General features: G+C 44.7%; 1 protein-coding gene across 5 annotated transcripts in view; it reads left to right on the forward strand.

Annotated features, from left to right (window-relative positions):
- The window catches only part of ZBTB44 (zinc finger and BTB domain containing 44), a 123269-nt gene that overhangs the window by 63632 nt on the left and 45881 nt on the right, over positions 1-13756 (forward strand). For 4 of the 5 annotated variants that reach the window (XM_068240388.1, XM_068240386.1, XM_068240389.1 and 1 more), the window contains 2 exons: positions 5844-6007; positions 11727-12027. In XM_068240388.1, coding sequence (XP_068096489.1) covers positions 5844-6007; positions 11727-12027 — 465 coding nt within the window. The remainder of the gene's footprint in view (positions 1-5843; positions 6008-11726; positions 12028-13756) is intronic. The other variant, XM_068240390.1, reaches the window with a different exon arrangement.

Here is a 13756-nt window from a genome sequence, read left to right on the forward strand (position 1 = left end):
ATTATATGGATTTCTGCACAAATTGATCATAAAATGTGATCTGATCTTCATCTAAGTCACAACAATAGACAATCACAGTCTGCTTAATGTAATACCACACAAATAATTAAATGTTTCCATGTTTTTACTGAACACACCATGTAAACATTCAAAGTGCAGGTGTAAAGAGTATGTGAACCCATGGATTTAATAACTGGATGAACCGCCTTTGGCAGCAATAACTTCAACCAAACGTTTCCTGTAGTTGCAGATCAGATGCGCACAATGGTCAAGAGTAATTATTGACCATTCCTCTTTATGGAACTATTTCAGTTAAGTATCATAAACCTTAGAGGAACGAAAAAGAGGGCGTATATCCCAGAAATATCACCCAAAAAACACAGTTTATCTATTAAAATATCATAACTTTATTGATTATATCATACAAAAGTGAAAAAATCTTAAAAAGCCTAGTGTAGTGGATCACATCATCCCACCGCTCACACACAACTCCAATCACATCCCAGACTCTCGCTTCTCCCCATATATGTAATAATGCTCATAAACACTGGTATAGTCGATGTTAGGCCTTATTGCTCCAATATATCCATTGCTAAATGAATTGTTGCAAAGCGCTCACAATCAGACCTCCCACTTAGAATCACTAATCTTTAGTGGAGAAGAGAACCACCCATTGGCGGTTCAATTTCGTTCCGGCAAAGACCGCTTATTCATTCAGGTCAAGCATATGAAAAGAAGCATATGTCAGGCCTCAGTCTGCATCACAGCAATGAGTACAAGCGTTTCAGTTAAGTAATATTCTTGGGATGTCTGTCTGGTGTAAATTACTTTCTTGAGGTCATGCCACAGCATCTCAATCAGGTTGAGGTCAGGACTCTGACTTGGCCTAACCAAAAGGCGTATTTTCTTATGTTTAAAGGTATCCGTAACTCAAAAAAACCCCATGAGTTTCACTTACCTGGGGCATTTACCACCCTCCTGCAGCCATCCTGTGCCCTCGCAGTCACTCATGGCTCCTCCGGTTCCCCGCTGCCAGCTAGGGTCGTTTTTGCCGACTCGGAGTTGGCCAGCCACCATGCGTATCTTTTTACGCATTCCCGCTGGTGAAGGAAGCTATCACGGACATTAACGATGTAAAAATGTACGCATTGAACCTGTAACACATAAAAATGTACTTGTTAATATCCGCGATAGCTTTCTGCACCAGCGGGAATGCTGGCCGACTCTGAGTCGGTTAAAAACGAAACTAGCTGGCAGCGTGGGACCAGAGGAGCCATGAGTGACTGTAGGGAACAGGATGGCTGCAGGGGGCTGGTAGATGCCCCAGGTAAGTGAAACTCATGGTTTGTTTTTGAGTTAAGGTTCCCTTTAACCTTTTCGGGACCACGTGCATTAGATCCTACGCCGCACTTGTGGGTGTTCTAGCCTGATGCGGCGTAGAATCTACGCCGGCCCGCAATTTCCGCTCCCGACGCGATCGTGCGCACCCGGAGGGGGAGATTAAGCTGTCATATGACAGTCGACATCTCCCCCGAGTGATCAGCAGCCATCGCGTATGGCTGCTGATTACATGATCACTACGATCGCCGTCGGATCGTAGTGATCACTTTGACAGCTGCGGCGGCAGGGGGGAAAGAAGAGGATCCACTCACCTCCCTGCCGTTCCAGCGACGATCAGTGCTCCGCTCTGGCCGGCATCTCTGCTCCATCTGACGTTAGCGCCGGGTCCCGGCTTGATGACGTCATCAAGCCGCGACCCGGAACTGATCGTCAGACAGAACGGAGATGCCGGCCGGAGAAGAGGGTCCCGTGCGGCTCATCGCTGGAGCCTGGAAGGTAAGTGAAGGCTGCTGGCAGAAGGGGGGGCCCAGGCCACCAAGGGGGGACACAATTCCAGGCAGTCACACACGGGATCCGGCTGCCTGACCCCCCCAAACGCGCGCACCCCCTTCCCGCGCAAAATGCCTGGTCCTTAAGGGGGGGTAGGTGGCCGGTCCCGAAAAGGTTAAGCCATTCTGTTGTTGATAGACTTCTATGATTTGAGTCGTTTCCTGTTGCAACACCCATCTTCTGCTGTGCTTAAGCTGGTGAACAGATGGCCTTAAGTTCTCCTGCAAAATGTCTTGATAAACTTTGGAATTCATTTTTCCTTCGATTATAGCAATCCGTCCAGGCCCTGACACAGCAAAGCAGCCCCAAACCATGATGCCCCCACCACCAGACTTCACAATTGGAATAAGGTTTTGATGTCTGTGTGCTGTGCCTCTTTTTCTCAACACATAGTGTTGTGTTTCTTTCAAACAACTCAACTTTGTTTTAATCTGTCCACGGAATATTTTGCCAGCTGCTTTGGAACTTCCAGGTGCTCTTTTGCAAACTTTAAAGAAAATCTGTAACAAAATAAAAATCCCCTAGGGGGTACTTACCTCAGATGGGGGAAGCCTCCGGATCCTATTGAGGCTTCCCCCGTCCTCCTCGGTCCCACGGTGGCGGCGAAAATCTTCCCGGAGCGGCGGCGATGTAAATATTTACCTTTTGGCTACAGCGCAGGCGCAGTATCCGCTCCTTCCCACGGAGATGGGCTGAAATAGCCGATCTCCGTTGGGCCGCTCCACTGCGCAGGAGCAAGTCTCCTGCGCAGTAGAGTGGACCCGACGGAGATCGGCTATTTCCGCCTATCTCCGTCAGAAGAGCCGCAACAGCGCCCCCGTTGGAGCCTGGAAAGGTAAATATTGAACAGGATGTCAGGTCTGTCGGGCTGCTGTTCAGAGGGCTGCAGTGAGACCCCCGTGGGACAGAGGAGGACAGGGGAAGCCTCATTAGGATCCAGAGGCTTCCTCCTCCCGAGGTGAGTATGCCCCAGGGGACGTTTTTATTGTTAGTCGTTTTAAACGTGCAGCAATGGGGTTTTTTTTGGACAACAGTGGCTTCCTCTGTGGTATCCTCCCATGAACTACATTTTTGTTTAGTGTTTTAGGTATTGTAGAATTGCTAACATGGATGTTAGCATGTGCCAATATTTTTGTAAGTCTTTAGCTGGCATCCTAGGAATCTTCTTCACCTCATTGAGCTGCTCTCTTGCGGTCATCTTTACAGGACGGCCACTCCTAAGGAGAGTAGCAGCAGTGCTGAACTTTCTCCATTTATAGACAATTTGTCTTACTGTGGACTGATGAACTGTAAGGCTTTTGGAGATAATTTTTTAACGCTTTCCAGCTTTATGCAAGTCAGTAATTCTTAATCGTAGGTCTTCTGAGAGCTCTTTTGTGCGAGGCATCATTCACATTAGGAATTGGGAAAAACAAATTTAAAACTGGTGTGTATGTTTTTTTATAGGGCCGGGCAGCTGTAACAGACACCTCCAATCTCATCTCAGTGATTGGACTCCAGCTGGCTGACACCTCACTCCAATTGGCTCTTGGTTTAGGGGTTCACATACTTTTTCCACCTGCACTGTGAATGCTTACATGGGGTGTTCAATAAAAACACGGAAACATTTAAATATTTGTGTGGTATTAGTTTAAGCAGACTGTGATTGTCTATTGTTGTGACTTAGATGAAGTTCAGATCACATTTTATGATAAATTTGTGCAGAAATCCATATAATTCCAAAGGGTTTACATACTTTTCCTTGCTACTGTAGTAAACCTTTGATATTGTGATTGTCTATTGTTGTGCCTAAAGGTGGCCATACATCAGGTGACTTGGCGGCCGATCGACCATTCGATTCGTTTATTGTAATAGAATTGGATGAAAATCTGTGTCGCCAAGTACATGCCCGACCAATTTCGGGACGAAAATTGGTTCAGCAAGCAATGTTTCAGGAGAAGCACCAAAGATCAGCAGATTTTGAGTGTGCCTCGGTCAAGGTCTCAGTGCCCATAGAGACCCACAGCAATGCATCCACAAGTAGGACCGGCACCACTCCTAAAGGATAGTAAAGCTCTTTTATTCAATCAAAGCATGGCTTAGCAATAACAGGCACTGTTTCGGGCAATGCCCTTTCTCAAATTGCAACAGCGTCTGTTATTGCTAAGCCATGCTTTTGATTGAATAAAAGAGCTTTAAACACTATCCTTTTGGAGTGGTGCCGGTCCTACTCGGGGACGAAAATTGTTTGCATTCTCGATCACGCATGCTGCAAGATTTTGGGCCAAATTGCTCAATTGGGTGCGCGGCGGGAACGGCTCAGTATTCAATATAAAGGGATTTGCATGTATTATTCACGCAACAGCTTGCACCGGTAACATAGGTCTCACCATTTAATACAGGTATAGTACTGATAGTGGGCACCTCTGTCCACATTTCTGTGCAGCCTGGATAATACTGTAGTGTTGCAGCCATGCACAAGCAAGTCACAGATAACGGGCAAATCTCTCAGTAATCAGGCAGCAGCTTACACAGGAAGCATAGGTCCCACCAGCTGGTGTTCTTGAGGTACTCTACGCAGGTCCAGAGTAGTGTGCAGATAGCAAGCAGGCTACTAGTGGCTGCCAGCCTACCAGCCACGGCTTATGGATCTCTGACTGACGTATGATGCATGCGCCCACCCACTTTCCACTATAGCCAGATACAGAATACCACAAGGTCCAAAAAACAGGGTTACTATAACAGAAGTTCTATTCTATCTGGCTTTACTATACCAGGGGTTAAGCCTATATATTTATAATGTTGGTTGGCTGGGACCTGGACATTTAGTTTACTATACCCAAAGTTTTACTATTTCAGAGTTAACTTTAACGAGATTATACTGTGTTTGGTTTGCATGCATAGAAGTTTTTTTTCCCCTTCATTTTATAAACCTTGAGTTAGGGGAAGCACCTCTGTCAGGTTTTTGCTGCCGCCAATGTTTTTACTACCATGTTCCTTGTAGAGGGACTACCTTAACTTTCAGTTTCCAGTGATAACATGGAAACCATCAGGAATGCACAGCAGTGTAACGCAGATTAAGCTTTCACTGTCCACTATACTGAACAGCCAAGTGTGATCCTAGCTCAAGTCCACAACAAATTAACTTACTAGTATGATTTTGAACTATGGAAAGAAACCAGAATTCCCAGAGGAAACCCGTGCAAACACTAGTAGAACATACAAACACCATGTAGGTAGTAGTTCTTAGTTTTCGATGCAAAATGAAATTTAAATGGAAAAAGTGGCTTCATAAGTTTATTTTACTTCAGATTTGTGCAGATTGAAGAGCCATATAAAGTTAAAGGAAGTCATGTATGATGTATCTCTCCATTGAATAGTTTGGCCTAGTCCACACTGGCTGCGTCTGTGCTTTTACAAGTGCTGCATGCAACATTTATGCAGCAATTCTTATTCACTTGCATGAGAATCGCAATCACTGTGATTTTGCCACCATTCCACAAAACCGCTTTTTCCTTGTTGCTTTTGCAGGTTAAAGCTTGTAAGAGGGATTCCAGTTAACTGCTTGGAGTGGAAAATATTACACCAAGTCAACCATACACTGTTAGATAGGCTTTAGATCATGTAAACAATCGATACCTGGCTGATGCTAGTTTTTTATGGATACTGCTGTGCAGTACCCTATATCCTGTCAGATGCTGGAGCATCGATCTGTTTTTTGCCCCTGATAGCTTTGTACAGCTTACTCCAGTAAAGAGCTACAGGGAAAAAAAATAACTTGAGCACTGTGCTTACTTGCTCCTGCATTTTCTGTTTTTATTGATTCTAACATCTAAAGAATTAAAAAGCATTTAATAGTGTATGGTTGCTTTCATCATGGGTCAGAAAATTTCTCACCCTTCTTGATGAACTCATTTGTGTTTGAGGGGCTGGGGTAGTACAATGACAGGTTCTCTTGTGTTGCCTCTCTTCAGACTGGAAAATGTGCAGTACCCCTACCAGCTGTACCTGACACCTTCCACAAGCAGCACAGAGCGGCCTAGTCCAAATGGGCCGGACAGACCTTTCCAGTGTCCCACCTGTGGAGTGCGCTTCACTCGGATCCAGAACCTCAAGCAGCACATGTTGATCCATTCTGGTCAGTAGTGGGTGTCTGGTGGGGTGGGCGGGGATAACCTTCCATAGTGCCTGTCTGTGGTCATCTCTCAACTCCTCTCTCAGCTTCCATCTCTTGTGCTGGCTGCACACACCAACCAAGGTTTGCTTCCTCATACACTCATGAACGTCATTCCAAGTCTCACTGTTTCTCTGTAGCATCCAGCTCTGTGGTTATGGTTTTATTTTATTTTATAAAATGGAGTGCATCTATCTAGGTAATTGCAAGGATTACTGGAGCAGAAATGTAGTTGTAGTCAAGAACATTGTTTCTCAACATTATTATAGCATGTGTCCCTTTTATGGCTCATACACATGTACAACTTAATGCACAACCAACTGCACAACACGATCAGCCACACAACTTGTTGTTTACACTACAAGTATGTACACGCATGCTGATCAGCTAAACAACCAACTCATATAAATACTGCATGCTTACCAGCAAGTCTGCATTCAAAAACAACACGTTGTTTAAACTACTTGTACACACGTGGCCATTCGGCACGTTAGTTGGACAGGTTGATCCTCCCTTTGGATTGGGCACATCACCTTTTATCAGGTGCACGTTTTGTCTATGCCAGCGTACACATCCAACTATCATCCAGCAGACCAAGTTTAGATGACAGCTGGGTGGAATAGTTGCATATGTGCCTTTAGAATAGGTGGTGTTTAATTCCGCTAGAGTGGTCATTGCTTAATGGCAGTGTTGAAGATAAAGGGATTTATTTTCACAAAGAGGCTTCAGCTTATTCCGATCTTGGAGCTAAACCCTGCAATTAGAGTCACTAAAGGTGCCCGTTCATTTAGCAATTTTACAGTTCGATTTGCTGCAGATTTGATCGATCTGCGGGGAATAGATCTCGCCAAAATGTCCAGTTGGTCATTTTGACCAAAGATGGATTAAAAGTATGGATAGGACAGAACAGAAGATTAAGGTCGATTGGGGGCGGGAGTGGCAGTAGATCGATGGGGCATAGCATTGCAATGCGTCAAACAATACAGCACCGCAGTTCAATCAATTTGGAAATCATTGTGCAGTGTGCGAAGAAACTCTATTCCCTTTTGAAATTATTCCATTCAGAATGGAATTGAGCATTTTGGCTTATCGGTTGGCAATTTGTGCGTAAGTGTGTGGCCAGCTTAATCCAATCCTTGGATAATCTTAGAAGCTATCACATTGGACTGCTATACAGCATGAGGCAGAGGTTAGCTTTTCAGAGAACGGAGTTTATCTCCTAGGGTCCTTTTACACTGCATCTGTTGCTGTCAGTTTAAACTGAACAGACAATTGATGTGCATGTGAAAGTGGTTATGCAGTGGTATATAAAAACAAAAAAGTGTCACTTACCTAGGGCTTCTAACGGCCCCCTGCAGATATCCTGTCCTGCGCCGTCACTCAAGAATCCTCTGCTCCCAGCCGCGGGTCACCTTCCAATTATTCATCTACCTAGATGAATGTCGCTACGGCTGCGCGTCCTTACTCCCGCTCATCTGTTTGGGAGCTTATTGCGCAGGCGCGGTACGAGAAAACTTCATACTGTGCACTAAGCTCCTGAACACACGAGTGGGAGCCAGGGTGCACACGGCTGCGTAGCTGCAGTGACATTTGTCTAGTTAGACGAATAATTGGAAGGTGACCCGTGGCGGGGAATGGAGGATTCTTGAGTGACCGCGCAGGACAGGATATCTGCAGGGGGCCGCTAGAAGCCCCGGGTAAGTGGCACTTTTTTGTTTTTATATTCCACTACAGAACCCCTTGAAGGTAATGTCTATGCTTTCCTATGGCTCAGTTCACATTATACACATTTTAACTGAAAGCTTTTTCGCGATGCACTGCTATGGAAAGTTAAAACACGTCAGTTATCGTGAGCCTTGAGTAACATAAATATACATTTGAAGTGGAGCACTGGTACTTGTCAGCACATAGCAGTATTTGATTTAATTTTTTGGCCACTTTTAGTTGAAAAAAAGAATGTAATGCCTGGAGTTCTGCTGTGCTTATCATTCTTTCATTGGGACAAATTTTAACTGAGTAATTGGGAAGCTAATTCTGCTTTCTGGGTTTAATAAATGAGATGCAGCTCCCAGAATTAAATATGAAAAAGGCCTTTAAAATGTGTTTATTTTGCACTGGAGAGCTGTAAACAATCAGAGATCCACAGTATGCTACATGAAATCTCAATCTGAGAAAAAGGTTTATTTTTCTTTTAGATGCTGTGGAAAGGGTGTAGAAACACGTTTTGGATTTTCTGTCTTTTCCCTTTCTGGGTGGAGTTTCCCACTTAAACGTTTTCTTGGAACCACCATGTAGATCAGTCATGAACCTTGCCATTTCCCAGGACTGAAAACGAATGACTGCAATAAAAAGAAAATGTGGTCATTCTTCTTCCCCCCCCCCCCTTTACATGACTTTACTTTTGTTACCGTTAAGCCCCATCTACACCATACAATTTTTTGTCCGATTCAATTGATTGATTCGATTCGATTCAATCCGACATATCCGATCAGGATTCGATTGTTTTGCAATGGCAAATCGAATCTAATCCTAATCGGACATGTCGGATTGAATCGAATCAATGAATTGAATTGAATCGGACAAAAAATTGTATGGTGTAGATGGGGCTTAAAGGTCACCATACACTCACCATACAATTTTTTAAATATATGTTCAATTCAAGAATTGCTATCAATTTTTCGGACTGTAACATTTCAAAAAAACCCCTAGTAACCAGGCCATTTTTAGTAAAATTGGCCACTGTAGCTTTAAGGCCAAGCTGCAGGGCCGCACAACACTGCACACAAGTGATTTCCCCCCCCCCTCCCTTTTTCTCCCCACCAACAGAGATCTCTGTTGGTGGGATCTGATCGCTCCCCCATGTTTGTTTGTTTTATAAAAAATATTATTTTATTTTTTTTTTAATAAAAATCCCTGTTTCTTTAAAACCCTTCCCTCCCTCCCTCCCTCCCCACAGCCAGCCAATTACGGCGATCGGCTGTCATAGGCTTCTGCCTATGAGAGCTGATCGCTCTCTTGTCCCCCAGGGGGACAGCTGTGTCACACGGCTGTCCCCAGTGCAGCGCTGCTGCTGATCGCAGCGCTGCACAGTGTAAATAGACGGCGTGAACGCCGTCTAACAGTCTCCCGACTGAAGAGGGGGAGGAGCTCCACCCTCCGAGCATGAGATGCGCAGGCAGCGTGCGTGCGATCTCATGCAAATTACAGCCCCAGGACTTTACGCCAATCGACGTTAGGCGGTCCTGGGGCGTGACGCGGTCGGAAAAAGGTTAAAGGGAACCAGAGATGAGGACATGAAAAAGATTTTATACATGCCTGGGGCTTCCTCCAGCCCCATACGCTCTGATCGATCCCACACTGCCGTCCTCCGCTGCCTGCATCTACGAGAACCGGGTCCCGTCACTGACGTCATTGGAGCCAGCCTACGCAGGAGAAGTGCGCCCTCTACGTATCTCTCCAGCGGCTGCTGCAGAGATACGCAAACAGCGCACTTCCCTTACGCTTAGACTGGCTCCGACTGACGGAAGAGCGGAGTCCCGGTTCTCATAGCGGAGGACGGCGTCGTGGGATCGATCAGAGCGTATGGGGCTGGAGGAAGCCCCAAGTATGTATAAAATCTTTTTGATGTTCATCTATGGTTCCCTTTAAGCTGCTTTGGTAAATGCTCCGTTTTCCTTCTAATACAGATATAATGTATCAATAACATTTAGTCTGTTTATTGGTTCTTTACTGACATACACCTAATCAGCAACAACATTAAAAACCAATTAATCTATTTATTGATTCTTTGTTGACTTACACCAACAACATTACGAAGTTGATAACATTGTTTATCTTGCTACAGTGGCACTTGTGAAAAGATGGTATATATTAGGCAGTAGTGGTGAGCTCCGCCGCTCGTAATCGAAATTACAAGTACATCTTGCTGGCCATGGCAGAGAGGGGGTTAACTTACCCATGTCGCCGCTTATAGCCGATGCGGTTCACTTACGTTCCACTTCCACTCCTATGCTTCCTTCCGGGTTTGAAGAAGGAAGCATATTAGTGACGTGAAACATGAGTGAACTGCATCGGCTGTAGGCGTTGACATGGGTAAGTTAAACACAACAGCCTCCCCCCTTACTGCTACTGCCAGCAAAATGTACTTGTAATTTTGATTACGAGCAGTAGAGCTCACCACTATTAGGCAGCAAGTGAACAATCAAAGTAGCAGAAATTGGAAACGTTTAAGTTTCTGAGTGACAGTGGTCAGGGCAAATGCTATAGCTAGACTGCCCTGACAGAGCATTTCCAAATGGCCAGTCTATTGAAGAGTTCCCATTTTGCAGGGCTTAGGTCACACCAAATGTGTTACTAGGAAGAACTAAATAAACTGACAGGAAAGGTTTGTGGTATCCCAAGGCTTAAAGAGAACCCAAGCTGAAAATTTAGCTAATACCTAAGGAGAAGGAAGGCTCTGGATCTTCCAGAGGATTCCCACGCTGTCCTCTGGTCCTCCTCCGTTTGCCGGGACCCTCACACACATCGGGGCCGTACATCTCACATCAGCACGGCACACAAGCACGGTCTTACCTGCACATTAGCCAGGAGTCGTTCGTGCACACTGTGCAAGTGCAGCTGTACTCGCACCACTGAGGACTAGAGGACAGTGTGGAAAGCTTCTATGGAATCCAGAGGCTTCCCTCTTCTTTGGTAAGTATGTGTTTTGGTACCTGAGGTTCACCTAGGGTACGCTTTAATAATGCACATGGAGATGGAGGACTAGCTTACCTGATCAAATCCAAGAGGAGAGCTACTGTAGTACAAATTGCTGGAAAACTTAATACTGCTCATTAAAAACAATGTCAGAACAGTGCATTGCAGCTTGGTGCATATGGGGCTATGTGGCCAATCAGTGTGACTTTGCTGCCCTTGTCTATCGGCACAAGTGCTTTCAGTGGGTAAGTGAGTGTTAGACCTTGATCATGTGAAAAAGGGTGCCCAAGTTTTTTTTTTCAGATCTTAATCTGATTTGGGGGATGTGCTAGAAAAAACTGTCCAATCCATGCAAGCCCCACTTTGCAGGACTTAGGGCCCGTTTCCACTATAGCGTTGCGGAATCGCCGGCGAAGCACCGCATGCGTTTTTTGCCGCAATTTCGCATGCGATTTCGCATAGGTAAGGCTGTATGCGAATTTAACCATGTCACTGCCTGTGTAAATTAACATTAATACCTATGCGAAATCGCGGCAAAAAACGCATGGGGATAACGCATGCGATTTCCCTATTAAATATATTGCGTGCGATTCGCCTGCATTCCACACGCAGGCGAATTCTGAGGGCCCTACCATGCAGATTTTTTCTGCACAGAAAAACGTGCGGGGAAACGCACAAGTGGAAACAGTCCCATCCACTTGTACTGACTGTGCGAATCCGCATGCGGGCAACGCATGCGGATTCGCGATAGTGGAAACGGGCCCTTAAAGGATCTGTTGCAAAGGTGTTTGTGCCAGATACTATAGGACACTGTCAGAGATCTTGTGAAGTCAGTGTCTTGATATGTCAGAAATGTTTTAGTGGCGCAAGAGGGTATTGCGCAATATTAGGCTAAGGGTTTGAATGTTTTTGCTGATCAGTGTATTTTTTTGTGACTTTATTTTCTGGCCCTTATCTGTGTTGACTGTGTGCCTCTCTTTTCCTTCAGGAATTAAACCTTTTCAGTGTGATCGCTGTGGGAAAAAATTCACTCGGGCATACTCGCTAAAGATGCATCGACTGAAACACGAAGGTAAACGCTGTTTCCGGTGCCAGATATGTAGTGCCACATTCACTTCCTTCGGGGAATACAAACACCACATGCGGGTTTCCCGGCACATTATCCGCAAGCCTCGGATATATGAGTGCAAAACATGCGGCGCCATGTTCACCAACTCTGGAAATTTAATCGTGCATCTGAGGAGCCTGAATCATGAAGCGTCAGAGCTAGCAAACTACTTCCAGAGCAGGTGAGGTGCCCAGCAAGAAGATGGCAGAGGGCTCACAGGCCCAAATAACCAAATCTTCCTCCACACAGCGCCCTCTGCAGGGTTTAGAGATGACCCATCTGTGTGTGTGTCCGTATCCACACGTCCATCTAGGGGTAGATAGTAGACGTGTGTTATTGCTAATTTCATAGCATTGAAACTCTAGCATTTTCTGTTCATTATTGCAACTATGGGGCCTAATTTGAGTATTGACCGAAGTTATTTTTCATTTCCACTTCTTTTTTCTGTCTTAGCACAAGAGTGTACATATGTATAGTTTAGTTTTATAATTATATTTGACTGACTTGTCAGTGCTGTGTGTCAGTGCTGTGTAAAAAGTGCTATAAAGCAAGATTCTAAGGTATTTAGAACAAACCTGTCACTAGGCTAAGATACTTTAAGTAGGAACTCCAGTGAACATTTTACTGTTGGCAGGTGATGTAGCTGCTGTATGGTTTTTGGCAGTTGGAAACCGCTGTAAACAGCTATTTCCCACAAAAGTTCGAACTTTTCTTGTGGGAGGGGTTTCACCACAATATCAGTCATACAGCGCCCCCTGATGGTCTGTTTGTGAAAAGGAATAGATTTCTCATGTAAAAGGGGGTATCAGCTACTGATTGGGATAAAGTTCAATTTTTGGTCGGAGTTTCTCTTTAAGTATACCTGATCCAAGACAAAGCTACCAGCTATGTTCATGCTAGAACCACATATGTCTATGCTTCATCCACAATCACTCCTGGAAAAAAATTGACTTTTGCCATGAGTCACATTTTCAGACAGGGAGAGGAAGACTTAGTGCGATGTTCCCTCCCATTCCCTCATCTTTGCCCCATTTAGGGGAGTGAGTGGGACAGGTGGGCTGGGTTTGCTATGTGGGGGTGCTGGGTAGTGTTGTCCTCTGGTTGAACTTGAAGGATGTCTTTTTTTTTCTTTCTTGTAAGCTAAATAATGTAACATTGCAACAAGTCTACGTCTTCCTGTCTAAGAAGAAAAAAAAAAAAGGAGCGGGGAAATGCACCGATGTATGTGGATCAAGGTTAGGTATACCTTAGGCTAGTTATGAGTCTTAACTAGAGCAGTGTTTCTCAACATTTTATTGGTATGTACCCCTTTTAAAACCATATACTCACTAAGTACCCCCTAGCATGGTAAACATTATCACAAGTACCCCTTGACAAATATATATTTAATCGTAGTACATTTTAATTGGTTTTAAACCATTTCCAAGCTTTTACTATTGCTTTTAATTAGCTAAAATACTAATTTGGTGGTGTTTAAATAAGATTTATCATTTTCTAAAACTCTAAATTTGTTATTTTTGGCTAAGTATATCAAGCCTGAGTACCCCCTGGAACCCTCAGAAGTACCCTCTGGGGTACGCGTACCACAGGTTAAGAAACTATGAACTAGAGTACCTGCGATAGCCACCACTTCCTACAATCAATGCATAGGTAGATCAGCTTGACAACTCTTCATTTCTATGTGTCTCCTTTGTCAGCGGAGCTTGTGATTGTCTACAGTGGAGTTGATGCAGGAACATTAAACGCAAGTGTTAGCAAGCTGATCCTTGTGTTAATAGCCTTGAGAATGGAGACAGATGCAGGACATGCCTCTCCTTGTGTCCTTGTGTAGATGTCTACACAAGAAGTCGTAGTATCCCCACTGCCTACACCAGAAAGATCAGACCAGGGCATGGTAACCCCCCCCCCCC

Source organism: Hyperolius riggenbachi, chromosome 6, assembly GCF_040937935.1.
Source record: "Hyperolius riggenbachi isolate aHypRig1 chromosome 6, aHypRig1.pri, whole genome shotgun sequence".
Lineage (NCBI taxonomy): Eukaryota > Metazoa > Chordata > Amphibia > Anura > Hyperoliidae > Hyperolius > Hyperolius riggenbachi.